The sequence below is a fragment of the Rhinopithecus bieti genome, unplaced genomic scaffold (assembly GCF_001698545.2).
Source record: "Rhinopithecus bieti isolate Rb0 unplaced genomic scaffold, ASM169854v2 scaffold_31787, whole genome shotgun sequence".
Taxonomy (NCBI): domain Eukaryota; kingdom Metazoa; phylum Chordata; class Mammalia; order Primates; family Cercopithecidae; genus Rhinopithecus; species Rhinopithecus bieti.
The window spans coordinates 3,338,481-3,356,786 of NW_016814655.1; the positions used below are offsets into that span (position 1 = coordinate 3,338,481).

Here is an 18,306-nt window from a genome sequence, read left to right on the forward strand (position 1 = left end):
ATAACCCCAAGGGATGGAACCCCTCCAAAGCTGAGCCCATGGGCCTCTGCCTGCTCCAAGCCACGCTGTTGCCCCATTTCCCAAAGAGGGACAAGGGCTCAGAGCAAGAGGCTCCCCAGGGGCTGTCTAGACTAAGGCGGAAGGCAATCTGGTGCGTCCCAGGGTTTCAATCAGCAGTGTGGCTGCGCTGAGTGACAGAGCACTAGTTACTACCAAAGGATGTCTGGAATTGCTGGGCCTTCATCATCCTGACTTACTTGTTCTAATCACATCAGGACTTCCCGGTACCCCTGGCCGACCAGGAATAAAAGGTAAGCGAATTTCCAAATGAGATTTCTTTCTTTTCACTGGCCATTTTTGTGGAAGGAAGGGATGGACAGGAAGAGGCCATTCTCTGGCCAGAGCCTGGATCAACAGTGGCATCTAGTGGTTCCAGCAGAGGGCTATGAGGCTGGGAGCCCAGGGATGTGTGAACCAAGACCTGAGTCCTCAAGCCCCACCTCTCCCCAAACACTTCCCCACCCCACCAACCTGAGCCTTGCAGGAGGTTCTGGAAGGGCACTGCCCTCCCCAGAGCCTTTCCATGCCCTGTTTTGCCTCTAAATGCCCCCATTAGTGCTTCATCCCCCTGGTATGTAGGCTTGGTCCCCTCCTAACAAGTCTCTTCCCCTGGAGCAGGAGCTCCCTTTGTCCTTATCATTCACATCAGCCTTAGTGTGAATGAGTACATCAGACCCTTCCTGAGAGGTGGCTTTAGTACAGGCAGAGAGGAGTGTTAAGATGCTACTGAGAGGGCAAGTCGGGGTACTCAGAGGGGAGCTCATCCTCAGGGGTCTGACCAGGGCAATGTGGTGATGCCTATACACACAGTGACCCTCTTGTCCAGTTCTGCCTATCAGACCTCAACCCCGAGCAAGTTCAGGGATCCACAGTGCTCAGGGACAGTCTTTCTCCTTCTGTTCCTGTGACCCCAACACGCTCCTGAACTTTGACATTCTATCGAGCCATGCTCTGTCATGAGCAGTCACTGTCACTCTTGGTGGGACCCTAAAATAACCACTTTCCAGAAATCATTTGCAGTGACTGATTGGGCCAAGGAGTTCTTTAGGGCTCACTAAATGTCATTCCAAAATAATGATAACTGAGTTTATAGATCCCAGGCAGACCACACTAGGTCCATGGATCTGTTCACAAATGGATGGTACCTTTTGTAAGAGTCTCATAGGTTTTGGAATTCCCAAGGGTAACAGAAACCCTCCCTTTTTGAGGGCCCGTGACTTCCTGTCCAAGGGGGAGTTCAGACCCTGACTGGACAACATGCACAAGAGGGCCTTTTTACCTAACGTTGGATTGCATCCCAGCAAAACAAACTCAAGTGCTTCTCCTGTCTTGTTCATGAGCCCTGGCTGAAGGATGGTGAGCAGAGACCATCCCTCTGCTTTCCCTTCAGGAGAGAGCAATAGTCTCCTTTCATTGTGTGAATGAATGAATTGCTCACAGAACTTGGGAAATGAAAAAAAGGGGCCCCTAAAGAATGGTTTCCCCAAGTGAGTCCATGGAGTGTCAGTTCTCAGCACTGCATCCAGTTGATACGTTTGGGAATGTCCTCTTCTCAAAAGTCCTCCACGCACACTTGCATTTTCAATGCTCTGAGACACAAGGCAGAAAAGAGATCTTGTTAACCTTTATATGACTCATACCTTCTCAGATTTACCCACTGCAGAGACCCCTTTAATCCTGCACAGCCCCTACAACTGTCCCACAGAGCACTCTGGGAACCCCGCTCTACCTGGGAGGCTCATTGCCTCTGTCCTTTGACCTTTGAGTAATTTTCCCACCTAAGGCGATTCCCAGGCAGAGTGGTGGAATGTGGGAGCGTGAAGGACTCTCCAGTCAGCCTCATTCTGGGCTTACTGAAAGGCAAGCTTTCCACATCCTCAAGTGAAGCCACTTCTCTGAATGAAGATGGATGCTCTGGCCTCCAGGGCTAATGCATCTTGCTTGCCTGCCTTCAGTTCATTAAAATCCCTTTAGCCTGAGGCTGAGAGGCCCAGAAGGGGGTCCCAAATGCAATCAGAAGCCTTGAAAATGGCTTATTGAGCCACTAATTGATCCTCATAACAACCACTCTCGGCCTTTTCCTCTCTTTCTAGGTGAACCAGGAGCTCCAGGCAAGATCGTGACTTCAGGTAGGCAGGTCCTAGAGGGACCCTCCTTTCTGTGTCTTTCTTATCCTGGGCACCTACCTTGGCTCTGCAGTGTTCTGGGCTGGATGTAGCAGGCAGCTTTTTGGATCAGTAGAGGGGGAGGAGGGAAATTTAGCAGTGATGAGAAGAAGAAATGCCAGACTGTCCACCACAGCCTGGCTCGAGTCCCAGCACCTCTGAGTGAGAAGAGTAGGGCTCAATGTTCTATGTGCCTCCTGCTTTCAGACGGGTCGTCAATGCTTACTGTCCCAGGCCCCCCAGGGCCTCCCGGAGCCATGGGACCCCCAGGACCTCCAGGTGCCCCAGGTCAGTCTGTTTCCTTGCTTTGCCCCAAATCAGCAGTAGGTCTTGGTGGTAGTGACTCTAGCCCTATTTGTTCAGATCCTGAAACCCAGGGCAGGAACTGAATCTGGTAAACAGAATAAGGAGTTTGGCCTGAGAAAAGCAAACTCTTGCATTCTCAGACAATGAAGTAGATCAGTTATCCTACTTCACAGCATAGGAGGCGAATGTGCTCTCAGCATTTACAGAAGGGGAAGCTGAGGCTTGGAGCAGGTAAATGGCTTGCCCAAGGTCCCATGGCCAATAAGCAGCAGGACAAAAGATTTGGCCCAGATCAGTCTACCTCCAGAGCCTGTGGCCAGTCAGAAGACCCAGTCCTCGAACCCTTTGTTTCCTCCTGGAAAACGATTTGATATTCTGCATCCAGGGCAACAAAAATGCTAGGTATCTATTTGAAGAAAATATCCCCAAATGGGATGGTGAGAAAAATATGAAAACTTCAGAACAAAGTTGTTAGGAGATAAAACAAATATTTATTGAGAGAGTGGGACACTCAATAATGCCTGCTCTGTGGTTTCAACTGTATTTTTACAAGATGCAAAAAAGAAAAAATGCTGGAAGAAAATAAAATGCCCACAAATTGAAGAGTTATGGACAATTTGTTTCCTACCTTTCCAAAGTGCCTTTTTGTTATATGTATTTTTAATTATTTTAAATTTGTGTGTACAAATGAAGTGCACAACTTATCACAACCAATGCCAGGATGTACCAGCCTTCCCTCCTGACAAGCTCCAGTGAGAAGGAATACGTAGAGGCATGTAGAAGTCCCTAACCATTACAGGACAGCAGCAGAGAGTGCAGTCCTGCCTGCCCCGGGGTCCTCGTACCTGTCAGAGATGTTCTCACGCAACTGGACCACAGAGCTGGTCTCAAATTGCTTATTGCTCTCGAATAAGCAAGGTGGCCCCTTGGGTCTCTGTTCCATGCCTTGGGAGGAATTATGCCTTTAGTTCTTCCTATGACCCTACACGCGTGATTTAGCCTTTTCTTCCTCAACCCCATTTCCAGGCCCTGCCGGCCCAGCTGGTCTCCCAGGACCGCAAGGTATGTCACACCCTGCAAGAACGCAAGGCGATGGGCCAAGTCGGGAGGACTTTCCTCTCAGGGTGGACATGGGCCCCTCTGTTCTAGATGACGTGAAAGGTGTGTTTTGGAAAAGGAGGAGAGGGCCAGGGCTCTTCACCAGGGTCTTGCAAGCTGATTCCCTGGAGCTTGGGGCAGCTGTCATAGAAGTTCTGGGAGTCCAAGAGGACCAGGGGCAGACTTGGCCTTGAAGATGAGTATCTGGCAGGAGTGCACCACTGACCCAGGGAGCAATGACAAGGGTCTGTGGGTTCTTGGCCACAGGCCCAGGCTGAGAGGACTGATTCCCAGGTCCTTTAAGGAGCCCAGGTGGAGACTGCCGGGCCTCCCACCTGGACATCTGGAGTGCAGAACAGCAAAGGCTTCAGCCCACCCGGTCCAGCGCTCACTCTGAGCTATCACTGTGTTAGGAACTTGGTCTTCAGTGTTTCATCGAGTCTTCCCAGCACCCCTGTGATGTAGATCTTTTTGACCTTGGTTTACAGAGGAGGAAACTGAGGCTGAAAGAGGTTGAGAACTTGCCCAAAGTCACCAGCTAGACCTGTGGGAGCAGCGGTTTGAACTCAGACTTTCTGACATCAAAATCCAGTGTGTCCCCGTCATTCCACATGCTCTTATCAGCTGTCGGGGAGCTTGACTATGGTCCTGCCCTGCCTCTGAGTGAGGGGGTACACTTAGCAGATGAGGTGCTGCAGGTTCCTGTGCCATGACACAGGGCCTCCCCTCTTGTCAGGGAATCAAGTCACACCTGTTCTCTACTTCAGTCCTTGTCCTGCCATGAACTGTGGCTGTAGCCTTGTGGCCACAACCTACTCACCAGGCTTCCTCCTCCTGACTTGCTACACATGGAGGGAATAACCGTGTCAACCCAACCACCCTGGTAGTCTGGCCTGAGGGAGGAAACCAGCTCTGCCCTTGGGGAGCTTCTGGCCTAACCAGGGAGACCTGGTTCCTATCCTTGGGGAGCCCAGGTCTGATAAAGTAGGCAGGATACATGCACATGAAATAAGTGCTGACAGTACAACATAGAAACTTATGGAAATAACTTTAAAGCAAGCATTAGGCCAGAACCTGTTCCTAGTGGAAAATCCATCCACCCATCCATTTACCCACCCATCTACCCATCCACCTATCCATCTCCCTATCCATCCATCCATCCATCCATCCACCCACCTACTCATACACCCACCCATTCATCCATCCATCCACCCATCCATCCATTTGACAAGTATTGATTGAACATCTATGTCATCAGGTGCTGTGCTAAGTGCTGCTTCCTCACAAACATCAGTGTCCATACTCAAACTATTTCTTTCTTCTGCAGAAACCTTCCTCTCTGGCCCTCCAGGCCCACCTGGCCCCCCAGGTCCCAAGGGAGATCAAGGTGAGAACAGTGTATCAGGGAACCTAGAAGCCAGTATGTGTCCTCTGTTTACCTGCTGGTTCCCAGGAGGGTTTGGATGAAGCTGAATGAGCTGGGGCATTTTTGCATCCTTCTGCCTTATCCCACTGGGAGCTCAGCAGCCTGGAGCAAAGGTAGCGGGGATGCACAACAGTCAGAAACTCTACAAAGGATAGCCACCCAACATTGGCCTAGTGAGAGGAGAGGCACAAAGAACCCCAAGTTCTATATCTGCTCCAGCATTGGAACCCCTATCCCCTCCTCCATGGGTCCACTGAAACCACAACACCTGGTTGGTACCTGTCTCATAGCTCTCTGCCTTTTTCCCTCAGGTCCCCCAGGCCCCAGAGGACACCAAGGTACAGTAGAGCTGGCATCAAACAAAACCTGGGGTAGGGGTGGGGGTGGCAAAAACTCACCTTCCAAGAGCTTTGAGCTTGACAGAAAGGCACGTGGTGCAAATAAGCAAGAGTAGAGCAGCATGTCTCTAGGAATGGTTGAGTATGTGCATGGGTGTAGTGCAAGTGTGTGTGTGTGTGTGTGTGTGTGTGTGTGTGTGTGTGTGTGGCATCTCTAGGTACTGCCCAAAGGGCAATGCAGCCCCAGCAATCATGGATCTTGGGGAGGCTCTACGGGGCTGTTAGTGGGTAAGAAAAATGAGACTGACTGTTCCTCTCTTGTGTTCCTCAGGCGAGCAAGGCCTCCCAGGTTTCTCAACCTCAGGTAAGGGCTGAGCCCTGCCCCGTTCTGGCTCTGCCCAGAGCCTGTCCGAACCCTGGCTGACCGCATTGTGTGTGTTGTTGGCTTCCAGGGTCCAGTTCTTTCGGACTCAACCTTCAGGGACCACCAGGCCCACCTGGCCCCCAGGGACCCAAAGGTGACAAAGGTCAGTGAAGGAGCAGCGAGAAGGTGGTGAGGAGTAGGGGTGAGCCTGGTGCCCACAGCCCAGAGCCTGAAGAGATGGCAGCAAGTACTTATCAGTGTAAAGTCTTGGGAGAGAGAAGAGGCTGGAGGAAGGAAAGGCCAGAGGGAGGAAGGGACAAGGACATGGAGATAGAGCCTCCGTGCAAGGGAGCTGTGGTATTATTACAAAAATGAGGCCAAGAGCTATGGGACAATTGTTGAGACACACACTAATAAGTGTGGTTTGGCTTAACCAGGAAACACTTCCTGGAGGAGGTGATGCAAACTTCTCATTTTGGATTGCAGGTGATCCAGGTGTCCCAGGGGCTCTTGGCATTCCTAGTGGTCCTTCTGAAGGTAAGAACTGAAAGTGACCAAAGTTCCTCTCCGTTTCTGCTGGTGAAGGCTGATCATTCCAATGAGGATGTTGCTCTATTCGCTCATTCATTTCTCCATGATTGATTGTTGACTATCTCCATGTGCTAGGACCTATGAGCTGCCTTTAAGGAGGTTATGAGATACTGGGTTGAGGAGAAGGACCCAGGCACATATAATGATAACTAACAATGCAGACTCCACATGATGGAGAACAGAAGACCCTGGGTGCTGGGGAATGGAGAGAAGGGGGATGCCATGTTGGGGGTCCTTCAGCAGGTTGCGGAAGGAAAGGGTAGTTCAGCCTGGGGCAGCTTCCTAGCTCCGTGCCACTTTCAGACAGTGGCTGCTACAGGCTCTCCTTTCTTCTCTTCTCGGGGATCCTTCACCTTGCCACTATCCTATTTCTCCCCCTGAGAAGACCCTCCCTCCTCACACCATGGAAGCTATTCCTGGGCCCGTTTGTCTGACCGTAGGGTGGAGAAACCGACACAGGACACTTTCTCTTTGCTGCAGGGGGATCATCAAGCACCACGTATGTGTCAGGCCCGCCAGGCCCCCCTGGGCCCCCTGGGCCTCCGGGCTCTCTCAGCAGCTCTGGCCGGGAGATTCAGCAGTACATCTCTGAGTACATGCAGAGTGAGTGGACGGCCGCCCCAAGCCCCAGAAGGCCGTGGGGACAAGAAACGAGATAAGCAGTCTTACTCTGTGCAAGGGAGCTGGTGGTGAATCATCACAGGAATGAGCGCTAGAGAAACATGGGACGATGTCGGGCAGTGGGAGTGTGTGTGTGTGTGTGTGCGCACGCGTGTGCGCATTGAGGAAAACAGTGTGTGTGTCCAGGCCCGGATCTTCCCCCTGCAGAGCCAGGCCTACAGACCTGTGAGCTCCCCAACAGCAGCCTTCTCATAGCTGCCCCCAACACAACCTCACCCTCGCCCACACCCTGGGAGGAGGCTGGCGCGTGCACTCATTCCCATGCACACACGCGCTTTCACACCGCACCCTGCATGTACTCATTTGTCAAATGGGTGGCTGGCTGGAGTCTTGCTGGCCCACAGCCCTCATGGGCCACTTGACCCAGCACAGGCCTCTGCCTCAGTTTCTCCATCTGTAATTAAGGGAACAACAGTGACGGGGAGTCTAGGCTCCCTCCTGGCCCAGCCTTGTGCCCGTGTGTAGGGCAGGGCAGGCATGTTATCATGTGCTTCAGGTCACCTCTGTGGGGAGAACATGTCCTCTTGGGACAGTCTTGACTTTGCTTTGTTCCTTGGTTGGCAGGTGACAGTATTAGGTCTTACCTATCCGGAGTTCAAGGTCCCCCAGGCCCACCTGGTCCCCCAGGACCTGTCACCACCATCACAGGCGAGACTTTCAACTACTCAGAGCTGGCAAACCACGTTGTGAGCTACTTACGGAGTAAGCCTTTCCCCATGCCCTGCACCTGGCACTTTCCTCCTGTGGCTCTGCTTTTGCTCCCAGAGGCTCATCACCTCATTTGCTGTTTGCTTTGCCCTTCTCTGGAATATGAGTTTTAATTCTGAATTCCTAATAATTAGGCCACTGGGATACAATGTCAACAAGAGTCTGTCCAGATTCAGGGCGGCCACACTAGAGAGCCACCGAGTGAGCCGTCCTGCAATCGACTAATGTGTTCCTAATTATAGGTTCTTCCTACCTGTGCATGAAGGTTGGCAGCATCTGGCAGGCATTAGGGCTAAAGCATGTTCTTGAAAGTAAACTTCCTTTCTTACCAAAAAAAAAAAAAAATCTCAACAACAATATTTGACTTTGTTATGCTTTCAAAATACCCTCATAATACTCCATTCATCCATTTCCCCCAAAGACAGACAGCTCGGGGACCGGGCCTTTCAGATTCTGGAATAATGAGAGTGTTGCTTCAGTACCTGCTAAGCAGGTAACCTGAGGTTTTCTTCCCGACAGCTTCGGGGTACAACATCGGCTTGTTCTCGTCCTCCATCTCTTCTGAAGACATCCTGGCTGTGCTGCAGCGTGAGTCACCTGTTGGGGGATCGAGAGTGGGACTATCTTTGCTTTCTCCTGGCCTCACTCGTCAGGCAAACCTTGTCCTTGTCTGAGCCTGGGGAGGGCTACAAGAGGTAGGCAGAGTCCTTTAGACAAAGAGCCACTTACTGCGCTGATCTGCTTGCTGAGTCAGCAAACCGGCTGGAAAGGGGGCAGGAAATGTCCTCCCAAGCCCCCATGCCAGGCAAGCTGGCAGGTGTCCCTTCAGGAAGCTGGCAGCTTGTTGGTTTCCCCCCTGAACACTGTGGGCCTACAGACCCAGAACTCACAAATGTCATGCCGGAGCCAGTTTGTGTAGGGGAACCCAGGCTGTGGCTGGACCATGGGTGGGACCCCCATGTCCTGGATGGGTCCTGCTAGAGCATCCTCTCCTCTCCAGGGGATGACGTGCGTCAGTACCTACGTCAGTACCTGATGGGCCCTCAGGGTCCGCCAGGGCCACCAGGAGCCAGTGGAGACGGGTCCCTCCTGTCTTTGGACTATCTATGCAACGAGCTGAGTAAGTCGCATGTCTCAGCTGACACTGTCGAGTAGTGTCTGCAGGAGGGTTGGTTAGGAAGGGCCTGGGATGACTTCGGGATGAGGACTCCCCAGCGTAAACTTCCCTGTGGAGTTGCCCTCCACTGACCCCCACCTGCCAGGCTGCACCAACCCCAGCAATGAGCAGTGCTCAGAGCTGTTCAAACCCTGTGGAGCCCTGGAGCAGGGTCAAGAAGCATGCGGCAAGTGAAAGCCAAAACGGAGGTCCCAGGCCACTGTCTCGGGTGTGCCCGTCTAACATACAACTCTCCATCTCTCACACCACACACACCAACACCACACACTCCCATCACACAGCCATGCTGCTCCCATACTGCACACTCCATACTCGCACACACACTCCCATACACACCACTGCTCCTCACACCATAGTTCCGACACACTTCACACACACTCCCATACTGTCTCTCACACACACATACACACACTCGCATAACACAACACTCCATACACACTCCCACACACACACTCCCATACTCACACACACACTCCCATCACTCACACACATACTCCCATACTCCTCTCACCACACTCTCACATACACATACACACACTCATTCCCTACTCACACACCACTCCCATTCTCACTCCATACACACCACTTCCATACATACACACTCCATACACTCCATTTCTCGACACATACTGGCCACACACTCCCACATACACTCCCCAACACACTCACTCCCATACACACACTCCCATCACACCACACACACACTCCCACACACACCTCCCCATAGACATATACACTCCCATAGCACACACACACACACTGCCCATTAACAACACACTCCTGGTATCACACATACACCGACCCCACACAGGCAGCTCGAACAGAATGAAGCACACGGGCACCTGGACCTGCTTCTTCCGGCCCGGCCGGCCCCTCCCCTCCTTCACCCTTGATGCTCCCTTCTCTGTCTCTCTCCCCTGCCACCAATCTCTTGCTCTTTCTTGGAACGCTCCCACTTCTGTCCCAAACCTCTTCTTGTGTCCCGACCTCCTCTCCTGACAGGGTGCTTCATCTGCCTCGCCTCCTGCCTGATCCGATTCATCACATCCCTACCAGGTTCTGGGATCGAGCATTGGGTCTTTACTGGGTCCCCCGGGGCCCCCTGGCTTTCGCGCCAGGAGACAACTCCTATGAGGAGCCGCGTCCTCTCCTTGCTGCGAGCGTAAGCGCCCAGCAGGGACATCTGTCCAAGGTGAGCTGGGCGAGGCAAGCAGAATCCCTTTGGCACAGGCCAGGATTGACTCCTGCCCTGCCCTTGGTGTCTCAGGGTCCTGAATTCAGAGGCAATACGTTGACCCTGCCAGGTCCCCCGGGTCCACCAGGGATCCCAGGCAATGTGTGGTCCAGCATCAGCGTGGAGGACCTCTCGTCTTACTTACACAGTAGGGCACTGCGGAGTGGGATGGGCAGGGCAGGGGATGCAGATGGGCCTTGGGGGCTCCCATGGGCTTTAGCAAGGGCAGTCCAAGTGCTCCTGGAGCCTGTACAGGGCTGGGTGTGGGGCCCTGGAGAGCGCCACATGTGCTGGCAAGGGGCCTTCAGCTGTGGCAGGAACAGAGATGGGGAGCGATGGCTTTCCCAGGTGCAGCCCGGTGTGTGATTAGGGCCGACCTGGGGCTCCACCTCTCAGTGACTGGAGGGCTGAGTTGAATGAGGCTGAGAATTGGGAGTGGGAGGGCCTGACGGGGGCAGCCATTCCTGGATGATGCCAGGAAACAGCAGGCTCTGGCCTCCTGCTTTTCTCTCCTCCCATCACCCGGGAGGCCCAGCCTTATCCCCTCCTTTCAGGAGGGGCCCCCAGCACCCCCAGCGCCCCCCAGCACAAGCTGGAAATTCACCTTCCTCCGCAGCACTACCCTGACCTTTCTTTCTCTTCCCTCTGCCCAGCTGCAGGTTTGTCATTCATCCCAGGCCCTCCAGGACCTCCTGGTCCCCCAGGTCCTCGAGGGCCCCCGGGTGTCTCAGGAGCTCTGGCAACCTATGCAGCTGAAAACAGCGACAGCTTCCGGAGCGAGCTGATCAGCTACCTCACAAGTAGGTGCCCCCGACGGTGATGCCCCACCAGGTACTCCGCAGGCCTTGCTTTTCCCTGTAAGCGGGGCTGGGAGGCACTTAAAGGGACAGGGAGGCCACACATGAGAGCCACTAGTGGGATAGGCCCGGTTTCCTTCCACACCAGCATTCTGCCACTCGGGTACGAGAACCCTGAAGTTCACTTCCGGTCTCTCAGGGGCATTGACACCCTGGGAGAGACTCCCTAACTCCCAAGGCTTTCTCTCCACCAAGACCTGAGCTCCCACTCATGCAGCTTCTCACCCTGCAGGTCCTGATGTGCGCAGCTTCATTGTTGGTCCCCCAGGCCCTCCTGGGCCACAGGGACCCCCTGGGGACAGCCGCCTCCTGTCCACGGATGCCTTCCACAGTCGGGGTAGCAGCTCCTCCTCACACAGCTCGTCTGTCAGGCGGGGCAGCTCCTACAGCTCTTCCACGGGCACAGGAGCTGGCACAGGCTCCGTGGGTACAGGGGGTGCCTTTGGTGCAGCTACAGGAGATGGGGGCCCCTATGGCACTGACACCGGCCCAGGCAGAGGCTATGGGGCAGCAGCAGAAGGCAGCATGTATGGTGGCAATGGCGGACTATTTGGGGCTGACTTTGCTGGAGGTCTGGATTACAATGAGCTGGCTGTGAGAGTGTCAGAGAGCATGCAGCGTAAGTGGGGACATTTAGGCCTTGGTGCTGGTGGGAAGGAGTGTGGGAGCATCTCCAGACTGGCTTTCTTGTTTGTAGAACCCCCAGGCTGTGAAGACAGAATCAGGCAGGCAGGGACTGGAGGGGACTGGCAGCCCTAGCCTAGTTCTCAGCCCGCTCAGCTCAAGGAGCCCCAGCCCTGGGACCTGAGCTGTGGGGAACAGAGCACACTGGGGCTTTGTACTTTGCTTTCCAAGACTTAACTCGCTCCGGGTCCCAGATAAGTCATATGACCACACTGGTTTTTCTGCTGGGGCTGAGAGAAGGATGTTGGCTAAGAGTCCTTTCCCTGTGCAGCTTAACAGCACAGTTACACAGTCAACAAGCTTTTGATGCCGGCCCGCAGCAGGAAGAGAACTGTGCCGGTCACGCAGTGGAACACAAAGGAAGCTGGAGGGCTTCACCTTTGCTGCGGCTTGATCTAGTTCAACTGCTTTGGGAGTTAGATACTCGGAGAGCACTGTGCTCCTCCTGAAGAGGGTGCTGGGCGATCCCTGCTTCCTGTGCCCATGCTCTGGTGTTTTACAGGTCAGGGCCTACTGCAAGGGATGGCCTACACTGTCCAGGGCCCACCAGGCCAGCCTGGGCCGCAGGGACCACCCGGTATCAGCAAGGTCTTCTCTGCCTACAGCAACGTGACTGCGGACCTCATGGACTTCTTCCGAAGTAAGGGCATCCAACTGCTTCCCCAGCACCTGCCTCACTGCATAGGGTCCCACAGGTCTGCTCCAGAGACACTAGTCTCATGAGAAACCTCCAGTTATTAACATTTGAGATGCTCAAAATTAGACAAATTCTATAAATTCTGAACTTTGTTTCCTCTTATATATCCAAACTCCATCACTATCTCTCTGTGTTACTCTGAACAAATGACTAGCTGTCCCAAGCTTCCAGGCAATCAAGCCTCTAAGGCCAGTGTTTCCTGCTTTTGCAGCTTATGGAGCCATTCAAGGACCCCCTGGGCAGAAAGGAGAGATGGGCACTCCAGGACCCAAAGGCAAGTGGTGGCAGAGCCAGTCCCCGGATCCTGTGTAACACCCACCTCTTACTGAAAAGAGCTCCTGTGCTGCTGCCACACCAGCTACCTGTGCCCTAAGTCCCCAGACTCATGTATTACTTAGTTATGCCCCATTTGTCCTTCCAGGTGACAGGGGCCCTGCTGGGCCACCAGGTCATCGTGGGCCACCTGGCCCTCGAGGGCACAAGGGAGAAAAAGGAGACAAAGGTAAGTGTTGCCTGCTCCGTGTTTTGCATGTTCTGGAGAGCTGCAAGGCTGACACTCAGTAGAGAAGCAGGTGATTTGTTCCACAGCAAGCCTGAGAAATTCAGGCAAATGCCAATTACTCCAGGCAGACACTGCCAAAAGCAGAATTTGCATAACAATCCCATTCACAGTGAGGAAGAAAAGGAGAGTGCCAAAGCAGGGAGGAAAAGGAGAACCAAGCTGGTGTTGAAATGGGGCAAACAAGTTAAATAAATGTATAGTCTTACAAAAGATTTCACTTTTGAAGCCATCTTTGCAGTAGTCACAGTTGCCATAATTGCCCAAGCCAAGATCCCCACAGGCCACAAGATGTTTTAACTTCCTACCGATCTTCTAACTTTCAGGTGACCAAGTCTATGCTGGGCGGAGAAGAAGAAGAAGTATTGCTGTCAAGCCATGAGCTAGCTATGGCAGGACAGCTCCTGGACCAGGTGTCATAATGCATATGGCACTTAGGTCCAAGCTCTCCAGAGGGTGAAAGCTGGAGTCTGTTAATGTCCTACTGAGACAGCATAGCCAACCTAGCTAGCAACATTTGTTTTAGTCTGAACAATATATACTTATAGAATTCAGTCGAAGATACACAATCTGAAACAGCTTCATGGGGTGGACTCTAGTAAGAGTAGTTGCAATGTTTTAGAATGAGATTTACTTCTCTGCTATCTAGATCTGAACTCCTTGGCTTCTTTACTTAGTTCAAGCCCCAGCCTAGGAAAGCCAGTTACATAAAAGTTGGCTCGGGAATCTTAGAGCTTTGCCTAAATACGAGCCCAGAAAAGAGAGGATGGGGATGGAGTGCCTTCCTGGAGGTGACACTTGATGGGGGTGTGTTCTGGTTACTGCTGCAAGGCTGTGCCATCATCAGCTCCTTCCTCCCCTGTTCATTCTGCATTCTGTAGTCAGTTGGCTAAGAAGTGACTCTTGCAACTAAAAAAATTAAGAAATTCACTTCCCCTCTAGGAGGTGATAGTTTCTAATGGTTATCATATATGTATATCACATTCCCATTTGCTTAGAAAGTCTGATTGCAGCCATGATTGTCCATAGGCCCATGCTAGAGTTCATGGATATGTTATACTGAACCAGGCTAGAGCAAACAGAAAAACAAGGATGAAAGGCAATGGACAAGGAAGGAAGAAAGGGAGAGGGGGGAAAACAGAATACCTGATGCTGGGGACACAGCGTCAGCTCAAGACGTCACCCTCCGTTCTGCATTCCGAAAATGGCACTTGGGGGACAGGGCACAGTTGGTCTTTAACCACTTTTCAATGTCTAAAAACATTTGTTTGTGGTCTGTAAGATGAAACATCATTTCAATTGTAAAATTTCCAATTAAATTTTTTTTCTTTTTTAATATCATGTTTAATGTGATTCATCTGACCAAAGAAACGTTAAAAAAAATAGTCTGGGTTAATTGGGTCTGACTCTAACACTGTTTATTACAAACACAAGAAAGCAAAAGTGGTTGTATTTTGGGGCACAGCTCCTGGTATTTCATTCAATCCCTGAAGTCTTTAAAGGCAAATCTTTAGATACCTGCCAAATATGAACTCAATCTGGGGATTTTTACAAAGTATATTAAAGTTTTCCCTAAGCATAAGTTATCTGAAATAAACATGCAAGAAATGAGGAAGAAGATGATTTGCAATTAGGTAGTGCTTTATCCTGGGGCAATGGAGTTATGATTGTAGGGTAAGTAATATATGGAATATAAAACCTTCTATTAAAGAAAAATGTACAAATCTCAAATGCCCCAAAGAAATGTACAGTAAAATCAGACACTCCAATTCAGAAGAGACTATACTTGGCCACTTCATGAATTTGTTACAAGTTGTGACTCTCAAATTGCTGGATAATTAAAAATGGGATTAAATTATATCTACTTCTACACCACTACTCTTCTAAAAAGACTGTTTATTTTCCATAAGGTCTCTGCTGAGTATCTCATATTATCCCATAAAAAATGCTCCACTTGTTTCCTCTGTATCAACCCCTAACGGCAACAACCAGTCAAGCACTACACAGTCTACGTGGTCTTTTTGCCTTTTATTATATCCTGATAATTGCTTGCTATGAATTAATGAGATTTTTTTTTTTTTTTAAATGAGGCTGGGTGCGGTGGCTCATGCCTGTAATCCCAGAATTTTGGGAGACTGAGGCGGGCAGATTGCTTAAGCCCAGGAGTTCGAGACCAGCTTGAGCAACATGGCAAAACCCCATCTCTATTAAAAAGACAAAAAAATTAGCTGGCGTGGTGGCGGGCACCTGTGATCCCAGCTACTTGGGAGGCTCAGGCTGAAGAATCACTTGAACCCGGGAGGTGGAGGTTATAGTGAGCCAAGAACGTACCACTGCACTCCAGCCAGCGAGACTCCATCTCAAAAAATAAAACAAAAATAAAATAAAAATTAGTTCATACAGCCTCTAGACTTCAAACAACTTGAGTTTTACTGTCTAATGAAAACTATTGTGTATAATAAAGGAATTGTGCCTTTTAAATATTTTTTTCATTAGAATTATTTTTACCCAAAGGCTGAATTTTTTACTTTTAATTGTAGCTTTTACACTTATTAAAAGTAACTTCCAAAAAAAGGGGGGAAAAGATGTTTTGACCCTTTTAAAAAAGTAGCTTTAGGGGTTCAAGTATTATATCCCCTTTAATAGTGATCCTTAACTTGATTAATCAAGACATAGGAGTTTTTCCCTTGTTACTAGATTTGCCTAAGATACCGAAAGTCTTCATAGTGTTTTATGCTCAAGTAAAATAGGGTGTAAGTCCAAACATACGACCTTCTCTGGACAAAACTCAGAAAGAGGATGGGCAGATATGAGGTTATGTCCTCAGCTGGACGGCAATGGATGTGAGCCTCTTTTGTTTCATTTTTTTTTTTTTAAGTCAAGAATGAGCTCAATAGTGCACAGCGCTCCTAGATTAGAAAATGACACTCCATGCCTCCCTCCAGCTGGACACGTGCTGCCTAGTGTCTACTGAATCTTGCATGAACATTATCAATGACGACGAGATTATTTCTGCAGAAGTGATGTCATATGATTTGTGAAATGCTTGGTGAGAAAAATCATCCATCCCAAGGGGAAAGAAATTAAAACATACACATATATACACAGGCTGACAGAAATATTTTAAGCACCTCCCAAAGGAGGGGTTTGCATGCTGAAAGACAACCCCCAGCAAGTTACCACTAGAAACTATATTTGAGTGTGTGTGTGTTTGCATGTGTGCTGCGGACTACAGACAGCTAGGAATACTAACTCTGGGAGGGTCAGAAGACCTGGGGGACTGCAAGTTTTGCAGTATAACTAGGACCAACAACTGCAAAGTTTCTCAGGCAGGACACTCCAGTTTCAAAGATTCTCAATAAAAGACTGCTTCCCAAAATTGATTAAGAAATAACTTTATTTTTCATGTGTCAATCCCATGATTGAAAGGACATGTTGCTCCCAAGTAGACAAGAGGCATAATCTGAAACAAACTTATTTCTGAAAATTTAGCTTACGAACTCATTACACTGCAAACCAGATAAGGAGCACAAAAAGCTGCAGCCCACACTGAAACCTGGCAAACACTCTCCGCCAAGATTAGTAGCAGGAATGTTAAAGCTTTATCAGAAACATGTCAGCAACAGAACAGCAACAATACAGCCATTAACTGTTGTGCCTTCAACTTAAGAAAAGCATTTAAAGTATCACCCCATTTCTTATAAACATTTCTCAGAAAAGAACTGTTCATCAAAAGACTATTAGAACTGGAACTCTCTTCACTTCTAGATTTTCTTTAATCAACAATATCTCTAGTTAATACCTGGAAAGAATTTGGCTTCTCAGAAGAGTCTTTGTTATTTAAGCACAGTGTGGAATGGGAAAAAGTGTACAGTTACAAGGAAACTAAAAGAGTACAAAAAAATAGTCACTTCTGAAACTCGCTGATGCTCAAGAAATCAGAGACCCTTCATTAAAGTGGGTCTCATATGCCTGAGAGCTTTGTGCTTGAGGAATTATGACTTAGAGGTAGCTCTGGTTCTGGTAATTTATATTTAATTATAATTTGCTGTATCCTGTCACAAGAGAGTTCTTATATTTTCAGCAAAGTAAAAGCATTCAACATTTTTTCCTTACCCACCCTATAGCTTCCCCATAGAAAAAGATAAGAAAAAGCTTAATGTGACTCTACATAGAATAGCAGCTAATTCAGCAATTCACACCATATGGTTGTTGACAGGACTAGGAAAGGCAGCCTGGTACCCCAAGCTCTAGGAGCTGGATCTGCAGAAGTGTGCAGGTCTGCTGTGTTTACAGCACTCAGGGAAAGAGGGGAGGAGGTGGCTGATGAGGGTGCACGTTTGGAGAAGTTTTTATGTGTTTCATGGCATATTCTGCCACAGCAACAAAAAGCCAAATCAGGAGTAGATTTGACTGCACTCTTCCATTTCAAAGAAGTCTGTGCCCCTCGCCCACTCCCCACCTATACTTCATGCAAGAAAGATAGATCACTATCATCTATTTGAATACAGGGTCTCAGAAGAGGTGGGGCTGGTATGGGTACAAACAGCATATTTTATAACAAAACACTTTTTGAAAAGATTTATATAACTTTACATATTAAAATGAATGCTTTACCTCTACATATGTGTCACTGTACAGTCTTGCACCCACACGAATATGGTCATATTTGAAAGCGAACTCAAGCACAAACACTGAATCCAAAAGGCAGTTTTGAGGGAGATCCGAGAGTTGCTGCAACCTTACCCACAGCGTCAACCATTCTACTCTGAGCCTCTCTCCTTGAATCAATACTCTGAATGTCAAGTTGAAAGGAACAGAAAGAATCAAATATTCAGACCAAATTAATCAGGCACCACACACTATTTAGCACACAGGGTATCAATTAAATGATACTGGAAAAAAAAAGTCTACTGCCTGAGGTATTCATTTTTTAAGTCAATAAACTGAAAATTTCAAAGGAGAAAGTGTTTTGAAAATGTTCCTTCCCAATCCCTCTTCAAATAAATCATTAAATACACTGGGCAACATTATACTGTCATTTTTATCATAACAATATAAACAATTTTTATCATCATCCTGAATATTACTTTATAAAGATATATATTTTAAAAGGCTTTCAAAACACTTTTCAACCCAGCATTTGAGAATAAAGCATTAAGAGTTTTGTATACAGTAACATTCGTGTAATAAGTGTATGAATTTACAACCATACATAACATGTATATATATATATGTATATATATTTATATAAAAAACAAACTTGGCCAGAAGTTAAGGCTACCTACAAAGTTGTCCAAGTAAATTATGCTTGTCAAAACAATTACAAAATTAAAATCACACATGCATTTTTAAATCATC

General features: G+C 49.1%; 2 protein-coding genes across 3 annotated transcripts in view; one reads left to right on the plus strand and one right to left on the minus strand.

The window, feature by feature from the left end:
• Positions 1–14,281, plus strand: part of COL17A1 (collagen type XVII alpha 1 chain) — a 59,967-nt gene extending 45,686 nt beyond the window's left edge. The window contains exons 33-54 of the mRNA XM_017851821.1: positions 276–311; positions 2,154–2,189; positions 2,433–2,513; positions 3,558–3,593; positions 4,957–5,016; positions 5,367–5,393; positions 5,725–5,757; positions 5,846–5,920; positions 6,244–6,294; positions 6,829–6,951; positions 7,594–7,731; positions 8,257–8,325; positions 8,738–8,883; positions 9,971–10,025; positions 10,089–10,106; positions 10,150–10,296; positions 10,802–10,948; positions 11,238–11,624; positions 12,192–12,329; positions 12,598–12,660; positions 12,808–12,888; positions 13,272–14,281. Of these exons, the coding sequence (XP_017707310.1) occupies positions 276–311; positions 2,154–2,189; positions 2,433–2,513; positions 3,558–3,593; positions 4,957–5,016; positions 5,367–5,393; positions 5,725–5,757; positions 5,846–5,920; positions 6,244–6,294; positions 6,829–6,951; positions 7,594–7,731; positions 8,257–8,325; positions 8,738–8,883; positions 9,971–10,025; positions 10,089–10,106; positions 10,150–10,296; positions 10,802–10,948; positions 11,238–11,624; positions 12,192–12,329; positions 12,598–12,660; positions 12,808–12,888; positions 13,272–13,327 (2,003 nt within the window). The 3' untranslated portion in view covers positions 13,328–14,281. The remainder of the gene's footprint in view (positions 1–275; positions 312–2,153; positions 2,190–2,432; positions 2,514–3,557; positions 3,594–4,956; positions 5,017–5,366; positions 5,394–5,724; positions 5,758–5,845; positions 5,921–6,243; positions 6,295–6,828; positions 6,952–7,593; positions 7,732–8,256; positions 8,326–8,737; positions 8,884–9,970; positions 10,026–10,088; positions 10,107–10,149; positions 10,297–10,801; positions 10,949–11,237; positions 11,625–12,191; positions 12,330–12,597; positions 12,661–12,807; positions 12,889–13,271) is intronic.
• A 2,043-nt stretch (positions 14,282–16,324) lies between these two features.
• Positions 16,325–18,306, minus strand: part of LOC108515137 (STE20-like serine/threonine-protein kinase) — a 38,518-nt gene continuing 36,536 nt past the window's right edge. For both annotated transcript variants that reach the window (XM_017851815.1, XM_017851816.1), the window contains one exon: positions 16,325–18,072. The gene's annotated coding sequence lies outside the window, so the exon portion shown is untranslated. The remainder of the gene's footprint in view (positions 18,073–18,306) is intronic.